Below are 18,691 nucleotides of genomic sequence, written 5' to 3' on the forward strand. Positions count from 1 at the left end.
GGAGGTCCTTCCTTCGCCCTCACTGGAAGATGGTAACGACGGATGCCAGTCTCCTCAGCTGGGGAGCAGTATTCCAAGACTTGACGGTCCAGGGTCGGTGGTCAGCTCACGAATCTTCCCTCCCCATCAACATTCTGGAACTCCGAGCAATATTTTTTTCCCTGCTACATTGGCAGGAGCTCCTCCATGGATGTTCGATTCGAGTCCAGTCCGACAACGCCCGTACATCAACCACCAAGGAGAAACTCGAAGTCGCAAAGTGATGTTGGAGGTCGCTCAGATCTTGTCCCGGGCTGAGCAGAATGTTCCAGCAATCTCGGCGGTGCACGTAACAGGAGTCGACAATTGGGCGGCAGATTTTCTCAGCCGAGAAGGCCTTGCTGCAGGCGAATGGTCTCTGAACCAGTCTGCCTTTCACAGGATCTTCCTCAAATGGGGGACTCCTGATGTCAACCTAATGGCATCCAGACTCAACCGCAGTCTGTGTCCAGGTCCCCCGACCCGCTAGCAATCGGATTCGATGCGCTAGCGATATCTTGGGCATAGTTCTCCCTTCCGTACCTATTTCCACCCCTACCAGTAATCCACAGGGTGGTCAAAAAGATCAAAGTGGAGGGAATTCCCATCATCCTCATCGCCCCAGATTGGCCACGACGACCCTGGTACGCTGAGTTGGTCAACCTTCTAGCGGACACGTCATGGAGACTTCCGGATCGCCCAGACCTTTTGTCGCCGGGGCCCCTCTTCCACCAGAGCTCTGTCGCTCAATTCAACGGCATGGCTGTTGAAGCCGCGGTTATGAGATCAGTAGGTTTCTCTGACCAGGTCATCGGAACTATGATCAAAGCAAGGAAGCCTTCGTCTTCCCGGATTTACCACAGAACATGGAAAGCATACTTCCATTGGTGTCAAGTTCCCCAAACCGCCCCGATGAGTTTTCATCTCCCATCCATCTTGTCCTTCCTACAGTCAGGTCTATAGTCCCGTATGTTACTTAGTACTATTAAGGGACAGGTTTCGGCTCTGTCAGTACTGTTTCAAAAGAATATGGCTTTTCGCCGACAGCTCAAGACTTTCATCCAGGGAGTTGCTTACTCTGTTCCTCCCTACCAGCCTCCAGTGGATACCTGGGATCTTAATTTGGTACTCGACGTATTACAGCAGTCTCCTTTTGAACCACTTAATGAGATCTCTCCCACACTCCTTTCCTGGAAAGTCGCTTTTCTAGTTACTATCACTTCAATCGGATGTGTTTCTGATCTAGTGGCGCTCTCTTGTCGGTCACCTTACATGATTTTTCACCAGGACAAGGTGGTCCTACGTCCTGTCCCATCCTTTCTGCCCAAGTTGGTTTCCGGTTTTCATCTGAACGAGGACATTGTGCTCCCATCCTTTTGTCCATCTCTGTCTCACCCCCGAGAGCAATCATTGCACAATCTGTATCTGGTAAGAGCTCTATGCATTTATCTGTCCAGGACTGAGCCTTTCCGTCGCTCAGATTCACTGTTCATTATCCCAGAGGGTTCACGAAGGGGCCTTCCTGCGACCTGTTCTACCATTGTTCGATGGATCCGCTCCACCGTTCTGGAAGCTTACCGTCTAAGAGGTAGGGCACGTCCACTGAGGATTACAGCACACTCCACGCGTTCGGTGGGGGCCTCTTGGGCAGTTCGCCATCAGGTGTCGGCATCACAGCTCTGCAAAGCTGCCACATGGGCCTCAATTCATACTTTCACCAAGTTCTACAGGGTTCACACTCATGCTTCATCAGATGCGAACCTTGGTAGAAAGGTCCTGCAAGCTGCAGTGGCCTGAGCTCTGACTTGAGGGTACTATAGTTCTAACCACACTTGGGACTGCTTTGGGACGTCCAATGGTTTCCTGTGTCCCTCAATGAAATGAGAGAGAAAACAGGATTTTGGGTACTCACCGTAAAATCTGTTTCTCGGAGTTTTCATTGGGGGACACCGCACCCGCCCTTGTTTAATGTTGTTTTCAGACTCTTGTCATCTGCTAAGTTTCTTCTGTTATGTTTTTCTGCTTCTCCTACTGCTTTCTCACTAACTGATTAGCTTTCTGCCAGTTGGTGGGTATATACTGCTGGGGAGGAGCTAACTCTTTTTTTGCATAATGTCAACCTCCTAGTGGCAGCAGCATACACCCATGGTTTCCTGTGTCCCCCAATGAAGACTCCGTGAAACAGATTTTACTGTGAGTACCCAAAATCCTGTTTTCCACCAAGGTGACTGGCGGCACCTGCTCAGTATCATCTATTGGCGTCATCTTGGTGGAGGCCATTTTTTTTTTCCTCTAACAAAATGGCTGCGACGGTGCCTGCACAGTAGTATCTATCGGATCGCCGATAGACGCTACTTTGCAAGCGTGGCCAGTGCCATTTTGAGAGATATATTTTTTTCTGAATACATGTGTACCACCAACTAAAATAATGACATGGAAATTATAGATTCGGTCATGCTACAGCGCCTGCCTGCTGAATGTGAAACCTTTTTTTTGTCCAAAACATATATCCAGTATGTAAAATAGGGGGCAGGTCCCTGAGGGATCAGAGACCTGTCATAAGCCATACAGATGAATATGTAAGCAGATAACCACGTAAAAACCCCTCCCCCACAAGCTGCCCCAGAGCACGAGAAACTCATAAACTGAAAATTAAACATTAAACAACCACAAGACGGATTTCTTCAACCAAGGTATCATTGTAATAATCAGTATAATGGCGCCGACCTGGTTACTGTGCACAATCCTGCTGACCGGTTCCCTTTAATGAGTGAGCTACAGTGAATTTTTACAATCCTTATGGTCAGCACCAAGAATCTTATACATGTATTTTCTTTCAGCTGTACACAGTTGTCCAACATGTGAAGCACTTCAATGATGTGGTGGAGTTTGGTGAAAATCAGGAGTTTACGGATGATATCGAGTATCTGCTGAGTGGATTGAAGAGTAATCAACCCATAAACACAAGATGCCTTAGGTGAGATGAAGCTGCAACTGGAATTATACAGGCAGCTCTCTGGGGTTACACACATTGTAAGTAATCTGGCAATGTATATGTGTTCCTACTGATCATTTGGTTCCCATACAGAATGTAAGTGCTACTAGTGTGAAATGCGAGAGGTTATGGCTCAGCTAGGACCAGTAGACTGTGCGAAGTCAGAAAAAGCCTCCGAGTGCTGAAGTGTATGGCACATAAACTTCAGCTTCTTTACTACGTAAGTCACTGTAGAGTTACATAATATCAGTCTCCATCGAGCTGAAGACGCCGCACGTCACTGCACTGCTGACCGCTGGCTGGTCTACTATGGAGAGCAGTACCACTAGACTCCTGATCATACTTGCTGAAGAGGTTTGCCTTTTCCTGGTTCAGTATGATTGGTCATCTGAAGACAAAGTGAAGTCCATAAAGACGTGATTTGTGGAGTAACTAGGACAGCCTGAGCATATTAGGACCACTGAATGCCAGAATTCAAAGCAAAGCCACAAAAGAAGTGATAAAAAAAATCCTCTAAAAATTCGCGCATTAACACCACAAAAATTTTTAGAGGATTTTTTATTCCTCTTTTTGTGGGTTTGCTTCTAATTTTAGTGTTGGGAATCGCAAGTGTGACAACCCTTGATATGGGTTTGCGAGCTTGCATATCTGGCCAGAATATCAACCAATACCTCATATGTATATTTTTTGCACATAATTTTTCAGGGTGCAGCCAAGCCCACCATTTTAAGATGTCTGTTCTCATGGGGTGCACTTAGTTCTGGGCAGTCCACCTTATCTAATAGTATGGGTGTCCCTGATAGGCTGTTAGCCAGACAATGTGCATTACCTGTGTGTGACCAGCAAGCTACTGAAGCCAATACTAAGCAATCAACCCCTCCATGAATTGGTAGGTTGTGAGTGGTTGTCTCATCAGTATTTTGTACTGGTGTTGCCGCCATCTTTACTACATGGGTTTGCTGCATTAGTTGTGAGACCTGGGCAGGTAAATACTGCTGCCCTTTTTTGCTGTGTTAACAATGAATGCCATTCAATCCTTCTCCAACATCAGTGACTGACCTCACAGGTGCTCTATTAGCTGCATGGGGTCCTATCCCTACAGACGGATGCCAGAATCTCATGGGAAGACTCGCCATGGCTACAAGAGGGGTTCCTGTTAAAGGGGTTGTCCGCTACTAGAACCCCTTATTGATCAAAATGTTTGACCCCCCCCATAAAATAAAGCTTACACTCGCCTCTCTTGCCAGCGCCGTTCCCGCGTTGTCAGCACTCTCTCCCCTCCAGGTCTCTCGTTGGGTTGTTGTGACTCCAGCACGCAATCAGCGGAGGCTTCACTGTCCCTGCCTTCGGACAAATCGAACATGGAGATGAAGTCCGGGCTGCAGCTGCTCTGACTTTTTCTTCTTGCTCAACTTGACAGGAAGCAGGGTCAGTGACGCCAGTGCTGATTGGGCTCCAGCGTCACGTTTCACAGTAATAGAACGGGAGCCCCAGAGAGTGCCGACACCCCAGGAACGGCACCAGCATGGGAGGGAGGTGAGTATTAACTTTATTATTTTATGGGGGCCAAGCGAGGGGTATTACAAGAAGTTGTCCAAGTAGTAGACAACTTCTTAAATTTCTATGGTTTTGCAATGGCATGTCCGTGAAGGCTGTGTAGATGTCCACATACTTCTATCCATGTGTTCTAGGTGGGAATCTATGTAGTATTAACGCTTTCTCCACTACGTGAGGGTTTTTTCATTATTTTGCGTTTCATTGTTTTTTTTTCCTCTCCTTCTAAGAACCATAATTTTCTTTCATTAGACATAGCCCTATAATGGCTTGTTGGTTTATTTCTTTTGGATGTTTCTACTGCAATAATTGCATTACAGCAATACCCAAATTGTGTACGTTTTTTTTTTTTTTCTTTTTCAGTGTGATTGGAAACGAGTTAAAAATAAATTTTCTCTGTTTTCTGAGACTTTTAAAGTTTTTTTTTTTTTTTATTTTTCTTGATCTTTTTTTTGGGGGGTGAGGGGACATAGTACAACATCATATCTGGCTTTTGGATTTTTCTCTTTATGGCTTTTATTATTCGGGTTAATTAGTTTACTATTGACAGATCATGCACATGCGTTAACGCTGCTCAATTCCTACTTAAACTCTTCAGAGTTCCCCTGGTCAAGCATTTATCCCCTTCTTATGTGTATGTGATAACTTAAAGGGAATCTAGCACCCTATTTTTCGCCTATCAGCTGCTGGCACCGACATCAAGGGATTATCTACAGTATTCTGCAATGCCGTAGATAAGCCCCCCCCCCCCCCCCCCCCCCCGATGTGACCTGAAAGATAAGAAAAAAAGAGTTAGATTATACTCACCCTGGCGTCCGGTCTGATGGGTGTCGCCGTCCCGTCCGGTGCCTCCCATCTTCTAACGGTGATGTCTTCTTCTTTGCTGCCTGTCGTGGCTCCTACGCAGCAGAGTCTTGCAGTGCGCAGGCGCTGGGAGAGATCCAGTGCCTGCGTACTTCAGTATTCTGCTCTGCACTCAACAGGGCAGAGCAGTGCGCCTGCACAATAGCCACGACAGGCAGCAAAGAAGATGTCACTGTTAGAAGAAGGGAGGCACCGGACCGCTACACCAATCAGCTCAAGACCGGACAGCCCCCCAGTGAGTGTAATCTAACTCTTTTTTTTTTCTTATCTTTCAGGTTACATCGGGGGCTTATCTACAGCATTACAGAATGCTGTAGCTATAGCGAAAGAGAAGAGAAATGTGGTGGGAGTGCGCTGCTGATATTTTACCTTCTCGATCAGTTACTATCTCCAATTTGGCTTGTTGCTGAATTCTGCCCTGGAAATTGGGCATTACGTGGCATCCTCTGAAATCAATACCTTCCATCGACTTTTGATAAGTTGGCTCTCCAACATGTGCAATGTGGTGTTTCGTTCATAGTGTCCTTTTAAGGTGTAATTGGATATGGCCCTCTTGTTTTGCTTTGCCGTTCTAATTGAGGTCCTAAAAAGTGATATATAATGATGACTGGATTAAGTTTTGCTTTTATTACACGATCACAAAAGGCATGCTTTATGATTTATGTTTTTCACTTTAGATTGCAGTGGCATATTCCATTTTCTTTACATCACATTATTGGTTAAGAAGTGTTTTTATACAAAATGTCTTCTATTTCAGTGTTATCAGCTTGGCAACTAAGTGTGCAATGCCAAGTTTCCGAATGCACCTGCGAGCACATGGGATGGTAGCCATGGTCTTTAAAACACTGGATGACAGTCAGCATCACCCGGTATGTTAGCTTATTGATAGCATTGAACCAGTCTATGCATCTGTAGATGCAATTGTCTAGTAATCACAGCAGCACTGACTCTGGTACAGTCCATAGTTGAGTTTAGTGCTATTCTGCTGTTAACGTGTGTTAGTTTTATTTTTTTATTTTGAATTATTATTCTCTCATCAGAATTTAGCACTTTGTACCGCTGCACTCATGTACATACTCAGCAGAGACCGCTTAAACATGGACCTCGACCGAGCAAGTCTAGACCTTATGATCAGACTTCTAGAAATGGAGCAAGATACCACCACCAGGCATATGAATGAGAAAGATATGAACAAAATAAAAGAGAAAATTAGGAAGCTCTGTGAAACCGTGCACAACAAACATCTAGACTTGGAAAACATCACGGTAAGCTGTGTCTTTGCTGTGTTAGTCTATTTAGCTGCTGTTTAATAGGAGTCACCATATGCTGCACATACGTCTGGGTCTAGACAGAGTTGACAGCAGTTCAGTCAGGTTTCATGGAATTTCATAGAATCGTAGAGTTGGAAGGGACCTTCTGGGCTATCTGGTCCAACCCCCTGCTCAAAGCAGGATTTGCCAAATCATCCCAGAGAGATGTCTGTCCACCCTCTGTTTGAAGACTTCTATTGAAGGAGAACTCACCACCTCTCGTGGCAGCCTGTTCCACTCATTGATCACTCTAACTGTCAAAAAGTTTTTTCTAATGTCTAATCTGTGTCTCCTCCCATTCAGTTTCATCCCATTGCTTCTAGTCTTTCCTTGCGCAAATGAGATCCTTCTACAATGTGACAGCCCTTGAGATATTTGTAGACAGCTATTAAGTCTCTCAGTCTTCTCTTCTGCAAGCTAAACATTCCCAAATCCTGCAACCTTTCATCATAAGACAGGGTTTGCAGACCCGTCACTCTTTTCTGAACTTGCTCTAGTTTGCTGATGTCTTTTTTAAAATGTGGTGCCCAAAACTGGACACAGTATTCCAGATGAGGTCTGACCAAAGAGGAGTAGAGGGCAATAATGACTTCACGTGATCTAGACTCTATGCTTCTGTTAATACATCCTAGAATTGCATTTGCCTTTTTGCTGCTGCATCACACTGTTGACTCATATTCAGTCTGTGATCTATTAGTATAGGAGTGCTGTTGTTTAGCCCTATTCCTCCCATTCTGTATATGCTTTTTTCATTTTTATTGCCCAGATGTAGTACTTTGCATTTTTCCCTGTTAAAAAACATTCTTTTAGTTACTGCCCACTGCTCCAGTTTTATATCTTTTTATTTTTATTTATTTTTTTTATATAGCACTAACATTCCTCAGCGCTTTACAGTTTGCACACATTTTTTTTATCACTGTCCCCAATGGGGCTCACAATCTAAATTCCCTGTCAGTATGTCTTTGGAGTGTGGGATGAAACCGGAGTACCCGGAGGAAACCCACGCAAACACGAGGAGAACATACAAACTCCTTGCAGATGTTGTCCTTCGTGGGATTCGAACCCAGGACCCCAGCGCTGCAAGGCTGCAGCGCTAACCACTGAGCCACCGTGCTGCCCATATTTATATCTTTCTGAATCCTCTCTCTTCTCTAGTATTAGCTATCCCTCCTAGCTTTGTGTCATAAGCAAATTTAATCAGTTGACCCTCAATTCCTTCATCTAAATCTTTGATAAAGATGTTGAACATTACAGGACCCAGGACAGAGCCCTGTGGTACCCCACTTGAGACATTCTTCCGACTGGATGTGCAGCCATTTACTACCACTCTTTGGGTCCGATCACTAAGCCACTTATGAATCCACCTAACAGTTGCCTTGTCCATTCCATACGTAGTAATTTTTTCAATAAGGATTGTGTGAGATGCTTTGTCAAATGCTTTGCTGAAGTCAAGATATACTATATCTACAGCATTTCCTTGATCCACCCAATCAGTGATTCCGTCATAGAAGGAAATTAAGTTAGTCTGACATGACTTATTAGTTACAAACCCATGCTGACTCTGTTTAATCACTTCATTCTTATCCAGGTATTGACATACATGTTGTTTAATAATTTGTTCAAAGATCTTTCCTGGTATAGAAGTCAGACTCACCGGCCTATAGTTGCCTGGGTCCACCTTCTTCCCCTTTTTGAAGATAGGAACAACATTTTCTCTTCTCCAGTCTTCTGGGACTTCTTCTGTTCTCCACGAATTTTCAAAGATTATGGAGAGGGGTTCAAAAATTTCTTCTGCTATCTCCTTCAGAACTCTGGGGTGTAATTCATCTGGACCTGGAGACTTGAATTCATTTAGTTTAGCTAAGTGTTCCCTCACTAGCTTTCTGCTTATTGATATCCTGGATTCTTCTATTCCCTTAATAGGACAGTGAAGAACAGTTGATGTTACATTTCCTTTCTGAGAGAAAACAGATGCAAAATAGGAATTTAAAAGTTCGGCCTTCTCAACATCCTGTCTTACCATTTCATCATTTTCATCCTGTAAAAATCCTATAGCATCTTTGACTTTTCTTTTACTTTTGACATATGCCCAAAATTCTTTATTATTGCTTTTGATGTCTCTTAAAAGCCTCAATTCATTGTCAGCTTTAGATAATCTGATTCGTGCCCTGCAGCCTCTGCAGACAGCATTATAGTCTTCTTTAGATATGCCTCCCTCTTTCCATTTTATAAACATTTCTTTCATCCTTTTTAACATGTGCTTAAGTTCTGTGTTCATCCATCCTGTTTTCCTTAAATGCTTCCTATTATTCCCTCTTTTCGGAAGAACAAGTCTCCAGGAAGGCTTGTTCTCCAGAAATCCCAAAAAAAGGAAACCTTTTACACCTACGCAATCTAACACTTAAATATACACATCATGAAGCATCATAGCTGGTGTGTTTCTACCCAGTTGGTTGTTGGTAGTGATCGCTTATGATGAATATTACATTCTGTAAGCCACCATGATGAGCGTCTGCTATAGGTTAGTTTATATTTTAGGTATATAATCTTTATTCTTGCTTTTCAGACTGGCCATCTAGCTATGGAGACTTTGTTATCTTTGACCTCCAAGCGTGCAGGAGATTGGTTTAAAGAAGAGCTTAGACTTTTAGGCGGACTGGACCATATTGTAGATAAAGGTATGTTTGATAAAATGATTGGGTAGAGAAACCAAGTTACAGAAACATGGAGTTTTGTGAGAACTCACCGTAAAATCCTTTTCTCCGAGACGCTCATTGGGGGACACAGGTACTGTCGGGACACAGGTATTGTGGGTGTATGCTACCGCTATCTGGAGGCTGACACTAAGTAAACAACACAAGGTTAGCTCCTCCTCCACCGCATACACCCTCGCCCCGATTGCGGGCGGAAACCAATTTAGTGCAAAAGCAGTAGGAGAATAACGAAAAACAGCCCTAAATGCAGATAACAATATGTCTGGAAAAGATCCACCCTGACATCAACAAAAAATGCACATTAAGTAAACCAGAGCTAACTTGGTTAACAGGGTGGGTGGTGTGTCCCCCAATGAGCGTCTCAGAGAAAAGGATTTTACGGTGAGTTTTCACAAAAATCCATGTTTCTCCTTCGTCTCATTGGGGGACACAGGTACTATGGGACGTCCTAAAGCAGTCCCTGGGTGGGAAGTTGACTCACCAATCCAAGCCACATGCACCTCCTGTTTAAAGGTGTGCCACCGCTGCTTGGAGAATCCTTCTACCTAGGCTCGCATCTGACGAAGCCGGAGTATGGACACTGTAATGTTTAGTAAACGTGTGCAGGCTGGACCAGGTCGCTGCCTTGCACACCTGTTCCGTCGAAGCCTGGTGCCGAAACGCCCAAGAGGCGCCCACTACCCGAGTAGAGTGTGCTCTGATCCCTGCTGGAACCGGGGCACTCCTGATGCGGTAGGCCTCCTGAATAGTTAGACCATCTGGCTATGGTCGATTTTGAGGCTGCGAGTCCCTTCCTGCGCCCTTCGGGGAGCATGAACAGCGTGTCCGTCTGACGAAAGGGTGCCGTCCACGCCACGTACCTCCTGAGAGCTCTCACCAGGTCTAACGTGTGAAGAGCTTTTTCCACGTGATGTGCTGGCGCTGGACAAAACGAGGGCAAGACAATCTCCTCATTAATGTGGAAAGAGGACACGACCTTCGGCAGAAAGGGGGGCGCTGGTCTGAGCACCACCTTATCCTTGTAGAAGGTGAGAAACGGTGCTCGGCAAGACAAGGCCGCCATCTCAGAGACTCGGCTAAAGGAAGTTATCGCTACCAAGAACACTACTTTCCGGGAAAGGTATGACAAAGAAATATCTTGTAGTGGTTCAAAAGGGACTTCCTGCAGAACATTCAGGACCAGGTTAAGGTCCCAGATGTCCAGGGGCACCTTATAGGGCAGTACCAAGTGGGAGACTCCCTGGACGAAAGTCCTCACTTGCATATTGGCAGCAATCCTTCGCTGGAAAAGGATGGACAACGCCGATATCTGCCTCCTAAGGGAGCTCGGGGCCAAACCTGAGTCTAGGCCTGACTGGAGAAAGGCCAAGATGTTGGGAATCGAAAATGTCAGTGGGGAAAAACGATCTCGACACCAAGCAAAGAAGACTTTCCAGGTGTGATGGTAAATCTTCGCCGATGTAGCCTTCCGGGCGCTAATCATTGTAGCTACTACATTGCGGCTGAACCCAGCCTGGGTCAGAATCCAAGATTCAACGGCCATGCCGTCAAACACAGGGCCCCTGAGTTCGGGTGGAAGATCGGGCCCTGGGCCAGTAGATCTGGGCGCTCTGGTAGCCGCCATGGGATGTCGGCGAGCAGCTTCACTAGATCTGCGTACCAAGCCCGACGGGGCCAGTCTGGGGCCAGCAGAATTGCTGGAACCCCTTCTGTTTTGATCTTCTTGATGACCCTCGAGAGCAGCGGCAGCGAGGGAAACAAGTAAGGAAGGCGAAACTGGTTCCATGGCAGAACCAACGCATCCACGGTGATCGCTCTTGGATCCCGAGCGACGAACACGGGCACCTTGGTGTTCATCCTGGAGGCCATCAGATCCACATCCAGTGTTCCCCAACGTTGGCAAATCTGCTGGAAGACCTCGGGGTGCAGAGACCATTCCCCCGACGTGACATTCTGCCGGCTGAGGAAGTCTGCCGTCCAATTTTCCACGCCCGGGATATGGACTGCCGATATTACCGAATGGTTTCTCTCGGCCCAACAAAGCACGTGTCCTAACTTGCGCATGGTTGCCCTGCTGTGCATGACCCCTTGATGATTTACGTAAGCTACCGCCGTAGCGTTGTCCGATTGAATCCGGATGGGACGTCCTGCTTGAAGATGCTGAAAATGTTGCAGTGCCCGCCGGACCGCTCTTATTTCCAATAAGTTGATCAGAAGCCGTGCTTCCTTTTGCACCATTTCCCCTGGGCCGTGTGGTGGCGGAACACTGCTCCCCAGCTGAGGAGGCTGGTGTCGGTTGTGATCACTAGCCACTGATCCTGGGGAAAGGGTTACCCCTGAAGAAGGGAGGACCTGATCGTCCACCACCTTAGCGACTGCCTGACCTGCGAGGATAGCCATCACTGATGATCGAGCGTGAATGGGTTCTTGTCCCAGGCTGACAAGAGGGCATGCTGTAGGGGGCGAAGATGAAATTGGGCAGACGGAATTGCTTCTATTGCTGCCACCATCTTCCCTAGTACCCTCATCCCAAACCAAATGGTGTGCGGAACTGGCTATAGAAGCTTCTGGACTCCTTGCCGGAGCGCTAGGGCTTTGTCTTGGGGGGAGAATTACCAACCCTCTGGAGGTGTCGAAGATCATCCTTAAAAAGGAAATTCTCTGGGCTGGGACAAGGGATGACTTCTTCCTGTTGACCAAGCGGGAGAGGGTATCCAGCGTGATGCTGACATTCTCCTCGCATGCCCAAAATGAGGGGCCCTTCACCAAAAGGTCGTCCAAGTATGGTAAGACGACTATGCCCCGAGAGTGGAAGACGGCCATCACGACCGCCATTACCTTTGTGAACACTCTGGGGGCAGTGGCTAGCCCGAAGGGCAGTGCTGCAAATTGGAAATGTCGGCCATTGATGGCGAACCGCAGAAACCTCTGGTGCGGAGGAAAAATGGGGATGTGCAGGTAGGCATCCTGGATGTCGATAGAGGCCAAGTATTCTCCTTGGCCCATGGCCGATATAACTGAACGGAGAGATTCCATTCGGAAATGTTTGACCTTGATGAACTTGTTCAGGAGCTTCAGGTCCAACACCGGCCTGACTGTCCTGTCTTTTTTGGGGACCGCGAACAGATTGGAATAAAACCCCTGAGCCTTCTCGTGCTCTGGTACGGGAACAATAACTGTTGCGCTGGAGTGAATTGATGGCCCCTAGTAACGCCCTTGCCCGGGGCTCCACTTTGGGAAGTCGGGACAGAAAAAATCGTTTTGGGGGATATTTGATAAACTCTATCTTGTACCCTGAGGACACCAATTCCGCCACCCATGAGTCGTGTGCTACCGCGACCCAGACATGGCGAAAGTGGAGCAGGCGGCCGCCTACTCTGCTGATGTCGCCTAAAAGGTACTCCGAGTCATTTAGCTGAAGCTCTCCCTGGGCTGACGAGCCTGCCTTCTGCCCAATGGGTTGGCTCTATATGAGACCTGTCGCTCCCTATCCTGGTTGGGGCGACCTGGAGCGGCAGAGCTGGCCGCTGCCGTCCACTCGGGGTTGCGAAAGGCCCGAAACCGTGCCTGAGCTTGGCGAAACGGCTGCTTGACCCTTCGTTGCGGGAGGAAGCTGCTTTTTCCTCCTGTAGCATAGGAGATTAGTTGGTCTAATTTTTCTCCGAACAGGCGGCCACCCTGATAAGTCAGGGAAGTCAACGACTTCTTGGAAATTGAATCGGCCCGCCATGTCCTTAACCATAGGGCCCTCCTAATGGCTACCGCATTTGCGGCCGCAAGCGCCACACAATTGGCCGCATCCAAGGAATCGTTGATTAAGTAGTCACCAGCCATAGCGATTTGACTCTCGATCTCTGATACCTCTGTAGGCGTGTCTATCGTGCAAGACATTGTTCAATGATTCTGACCAAGACATCATGGCCTTGGCTACCCACGTTGCCGCGAATGAGGGAGAGAGTGCTGATCCTGATGCTTCAAAAACTGAGCGCGCTAAACTTTCTATGAGCCAATCAATGGGGTCCTTGATAGAAGAACCGCTAGGTACAGATAACAAGGATTTCGAGGCCAAGTGTGACACTGGTGGATCCACTACTGGGGATTCTGCTCATTTCTTACAGAGCTCTGGAGCAAACGGATATCTTGCCTCTATCGTCTTCTGTCCTGAGAAACGCCTATCTGGCCGTTCCCTGTGACGCTGCACTACGTCCTCAAACTCTGGGTTAGAGCCAAACACTCTATGCGGTCGCTTATCCCGCTTAAAGGATACCTTATGGCCTGAGGCCAAGGTGACGTCATCTTCAACTCCCAGAGTCTGATTAACAGCATCAATGAGGCTGTCAACTGTTTCCCCACACCCTGGGGTATCTAGGTCAAGGGGCTCGTTTGAGTCCCGACAACTGATGAAGGCGAGCGTGATGCCGAACTCACAGATGCCGAAGCACCGGATGGGTCAGGAGACGGCATGTGGGTTCGTTTCTTTTGCGCCTGCCTGGAATGAGAGCGGCCCCTGCAGGCCGGAGGTTCTTGTGAGGTGGAGGACCCCTCCCAGATCGGCGAGCCACTATCCTTGCCCCCTATCTGGGGCGTGAAGAGACTCGATCGCCTTTGTAAGCGACGCCATAGACTGCGATGGCGATAAGGCCCATTCCGGAGGATTTGAATCCCTGGGCTCGGTTGCAGGGGAGGGCTCCCGGGCGCGTTCGGAGTCGCAGGCTTCGCATAATTTATTGCTCTGCGCCCGCAGAAATGAGGCCCTACAGGCGATGCATGCAGTGTATAGGAATGTGTGCATCTTCCCTTTTCCAGCCATATTGTATCCGCCCAGCCTCAATCTGCTAGGGGCTGTGGGGGGAGGGGGAGCACCCCTGGCTGCCGTAGCGTGCCTCTCGCAGCGCACTTACCCGATCCTGTGTCCCCCACACGTGCTCTCCTGCCGTGCACAGTCCTGCTGATGGCGGCCCAACAGCTCTTTCCTGGTCGCGGCCTACCCTGAAGCGAAGTCGGGGCCTCAATTTATCCGGCGTCCGCCCAGGCTCCAGAGGGCGGGCCACCGGAAGTGACGTCGCGCCAGGAGGGCGGGACTTCCGGGCCGCGGCCTACCACTGGCCGACGCCGCGGGCTGGATTTTTGATGCCAGGCCGCGACGGGGGTGGCTGCGGGGGCGCCGCTTAGGCTGGAGACGGTGTCCTACTGGCGTCAGACGCGGCGTGCCGCCTCCGCTGCAGTAACGCGTGAGGGACTGCTGGGGGGCTGGGGAAGGGAAGAGGCGGGGGCCTATGCCGGGACTCCTGTCAGCTACTGCTGACCGCTTGAAGATAAGGGCTCCGACCCTCTGGACGCCACAGGGCCCTCCCTGGCCATCTCATCCATACCATCTGGCAGCCAACTTCTCCGATCAGATAGAAGGGACAGGGGGGTGGGATCCAGGACGGTGCAGGCACCCTAACTCCATCCGCCTTACAAGGCTGAGGAGAAGGACCATCCGCCGCCTTGCAGCACCGCCGTCTAGCGTTGGTGGAGCAGTGGGGGCCGCACGGACTAGTCTTGTGCCTCTGTACAGCCCATGGTTTCAATACCTAGGGGTGGTCAGGGCTAGGTCCGGCATCGTGTCCCACGTCGCAGGAGAGGATACGTGGAGGGATACTCGCACGTGCTCGCCCGTTGATGGTTTGGGGAAATCGGACCCTTTCAATAGGATCCGTTGCCCCTGTCTAATCTTCATAGCAAAAAAAAAAGTCTGAGGGGAAACTATACTATGTCCCACGTTGCGCTGAAGGATGCGTGGAGACGATACTCAACACGTGCTCGCCCGTTGTTGGTTTAGGGAGATCGCACCCTTTAAATAGGGTCCGTCGCCCCTGTCTTATCTTCATGGAAGAGAAAAAGGAGAAAAAAAAAAAAGTCTGGAGAAAACCAGACACATGTGCCTCCAAAGGACACTAAGCATAAAACCTGGTTTCCGCCCGCAATCGGGCCAAGGGTGTATGCAGCGGCGGAGGAGCTAACCTTGTGTTGTTTACTTAGTGTCAGCCTCCAGATGGCGGTAGCATACACCCACAGTACCTGTGTCCCCCAATGAGACGAAGGAGAAAATGGAATTCTATTATACTTCGGAGATAATATATAGCGTATGCCTTTCTACTCAATAACTTTACCAGGACTTTGATGTAGTTGTAGGGCTGTGGAGTCGGTAAGCCAAACCTGCGACTCCGACTCCTCAATTTCCCTTACACCGACTCCACGACTCCGACTCCGACTCCTACACATATTGCTTATATTTAAGTGAAAAATTTATTGTAGTACAATGTGAACCTCAGACATTTAATCATTTTTATGATCCAATAATCAAGATATTTAGATAGAACAGAATATATATTGGTGTACTACCCGGTTTTCATTCTTTTTGGTACAGATACGATATGGATAGACAGATATGGATAGATAGAGCAGATTTCTAATCTGCTTTTGCTATTGAAAACATTATCTATTAGCTCAAAAACCTTTCAGGTGATGCAGTTTTTTAAAAAGATGATCTGCTTTTGCAGCTGAAAAACGTATCCTCAAAAAACACAGGAAAAACGCTGTGTGTGAATGTAGCCTTAGATCAGGAATAGAACAGTCATTTATAGGACATTTCATAACTTCCCAAATTCCTATGAAAAAATATTCAGCACATTCTGCATTGAACTACTGTACCCAATTTATTATATATTTTAGGAGTCGGAGTCGGTCCATTTTATACCGACTCCAACTCCGACTCCACCAAAATGAGCACCGACTCCGACTCCACGACTCCGACTCCGACTCCACAGCCCTGGTTGTATTTTTAAACCCATTCCCGACTATGCGATTTTCTGTTTTTGATCATTCTGTTTTTACTTTCCATGACAATATACATTTTATCGTGAGATGTACTATTTTTTTTTTTTTTTATTTTATTTACAGTTGTCATTTCACTGTAAAAATTACCTGGCCCTATAATTCTCCAGGTCATTACGATTACAGCGATACCAAACCTACTTTTTGTTTTTATTAAAGTGGTGAAAAAAACAATTTAGAAGTTTGAAAAAAAAAAATGCTTTTGACGCCATTTTTTCGAGTGCTGTAACGTTTTCAATTTTCAGAAAATGGAGTTATGTGAGGGCTTGTTGCGTCCCGAGCCGATGGTTTTATTAATATCATTTTTGGATAGATACCGTATTTTGATCACCTCTTATGTTTTTGTGTTGTTGCGGTGGCCTACAAATCACAATTCTGGTATTTAGAATTTTTTTTCCCTCTCACTTCAGTTTCCCGATTGAATTAATTCCAAATTTTGATAGATCACGCTCTTATGAACACAGCAATACTAAATGTTTAATTTTTTATTTACCTCTTTTTTAATGGAGGAATTAAGGGGTGAGTTGAATGTTTTATAATTTATTGAGCATATTTCTTTTCATTGTATTTGAACCTCTGACCATATATACAGCAATGCCACAGTATACTATTGCTGCATATAGCAGAAATCATGGTCTCCTATGAACGCAAGCATCGGGCAGGCTTTCTTAGGAGTATAGTCATGACAGGCACAGGGGTCGTCAGAAGACCCTTGGCACACGTTACAGGTACGCCAATGGGTTCGTAGAATGACGTGCCCCCACTGCTAGCACACTGTAAATACAGCCTGTCCTTTTCGATTCTCAAGTCAATTTGAATAGTCAGTCCATGTGGCAGACACCTTCCCCTTTAGGCTGTGTGCCCACGTAGCGTTTTTTTAAGCGTTTTTGATGCGTTTTTCGGGGTCAAACCACTTCAAAAACGCTTAAAAGATGCATCCCATTCATTTAAATGCATTTTGGCCTTTTTGTGGCAATGGATGCGTTTTTTACCGCTAAGGAAATGCTTAGCGGTAAAAAACACAGCATGTTCATTAATTTCCGCTTAGGTCCGCGTTTTTGGCTATCTCCTATAGTCCAAAAGACGTGCGGGAAAAACCGCGCGTTTTTTTGCGGGAAAAAAACGCGCGTTTTCTGGGAAGGAGAACCCGTTTCCTGAGCGTTTAAAAAACGCTACGTGGGCACATAGCCTTAGCGTTTCTTTAAACCCCTTCCCGACATGTGCCGTACATATACTTCTATACTTCTCTGAGGAAGCTGCGTTCCCGCAAACAGCAGTATATGTACAGCGCCTCGATCACATGGCCTCACACTGATCGCCGCGGTGATTGGGTGTGGGTGTTAGCTCTATATGAGAGTTGACACCCTGACTCCCCATATCAATGCTCACGATCTGTGCTAGCACCAATCGTGGACGTTTAGGCTGTGTGCCCACATTGCGTTTTTTTAGCGTTTCCGCAGCGCTTTTAGACAAGTGTTTCTGCTGCGGAAATGCTTAAGAAAAGCATCTAATGTAATAGAATGGAAAACGCACATGTTGTGCTAATGGTGCGTTTTTTTCCGCTGCGGAAACGCTTAGCGGAAAAAACGCAGCATGTTCATTAATTGTGCAGAATTGCATGCGATTCCGCATACATACACTGTAATTGCAAAAACGCATAGGAAAACGCATGTCAAAACGCTTGACAATCGCGTCAAAAACGAGTGTCAAAAAGCACATGCGTTTTCCCTGGCAAGGGCATGCGTTTCTGCTCAGGAAAAAAAACGCTTGAAAAACGCTACGTGGGCACATAACCTTAATCCCTCTGAATCTGCGGTCCGTATTGAAAGTGACATTGAGGAGCATCGCGCAGGGAATGGGTTTCCTGACGCGCTTCCATCTGTACAACACAATGGAATTACATTGTCCTGATGGTCTCCATGGGGACCTCCAGCCGCAAGATGGTCGCGGGGTCCTTCATGGAAGGTGGTTCAGAGCAGGACCTGAGACGCCTCCTTCCCTGCCTGTCAGATGCTGCTCCGATGCTCTGCAGTGCAGAATCATTGCAGCGCATCTGATCAGTGATCTGATCCTATACAGTAAACAGTAATGTCCCATCCTGGGACAATGTAAAAAAAAGTGAAAAAAGAAAAAATATTAAGTGTAAAAATATTTTCTCCTACACCTCATTGGGAGACAGACAGTGGGTGTTATGCTGCTTGCCACTAGGAGGACACTAAGTAAACACAGAAAAAAGTTAACTTCTCCCCTGCAGTATAAACCCTCTCGCTGGCTGGGAATTCCCCAGTTCTTGCTTAGTGTCTGTAGGAGGCATTTGGGTCCGGCTTCAGACCGCACCGTTTTTATTTTTTTTTTGA

General features: G+C 47.1%; 1 protein-coding gene across 3 annotated transcripts in view; it reads left to right on the forward strand.

Moving 5' to 3' along the window:
- The window catches only part of WAPL (WAPL cohesin release factor), a 129,046-nt gene that overhangs the window by 52,321 nt on the left and 58,034 nt on the right, over positions 1 to 18,691 (forward strand). For all 3 annotated transcript variants that reach the window (XM_073574873.1, XM_073574872.1, XM_073574871.1), the window contains 4 exons: positions 2,859 to 2,995; positions 6,189 to 6,300; positions 6,472 to 6,696; positions 9,308 to 9,419. In XM_073574873.1, the coding sequence (XP_073430974.1) occupies positions 2,859 to 2,995; positions 6,189 to 6,300; positions 6,472 to 6,696; positions 9,308 to 9,419 (586 nt within the window). The remainder of the gene's footprint in view (positions 1 to 2,858; positions 2,996 to 6,188; positions 6,301 to 6,471; positions 6,697 to 9,307; positions 9,420 to 18,691) is intronic.

The sequence above is a fragment of the Dendrobates tinctorius genome, unplaced genomic scaffold, assembly GCF_039654945.1.
Source record: "Dendrobates tinctorius isolate UK_male_01 unplaced genomic scaffold, ASM3965494v1 ptg000040l, whole genome shotgun sequence".
NCBI lineage: Eukaryota > Metazoa > Chordata > Amphibia > Anura > Dendrobatidae > Dendrobates > Dendrobates tinctorius.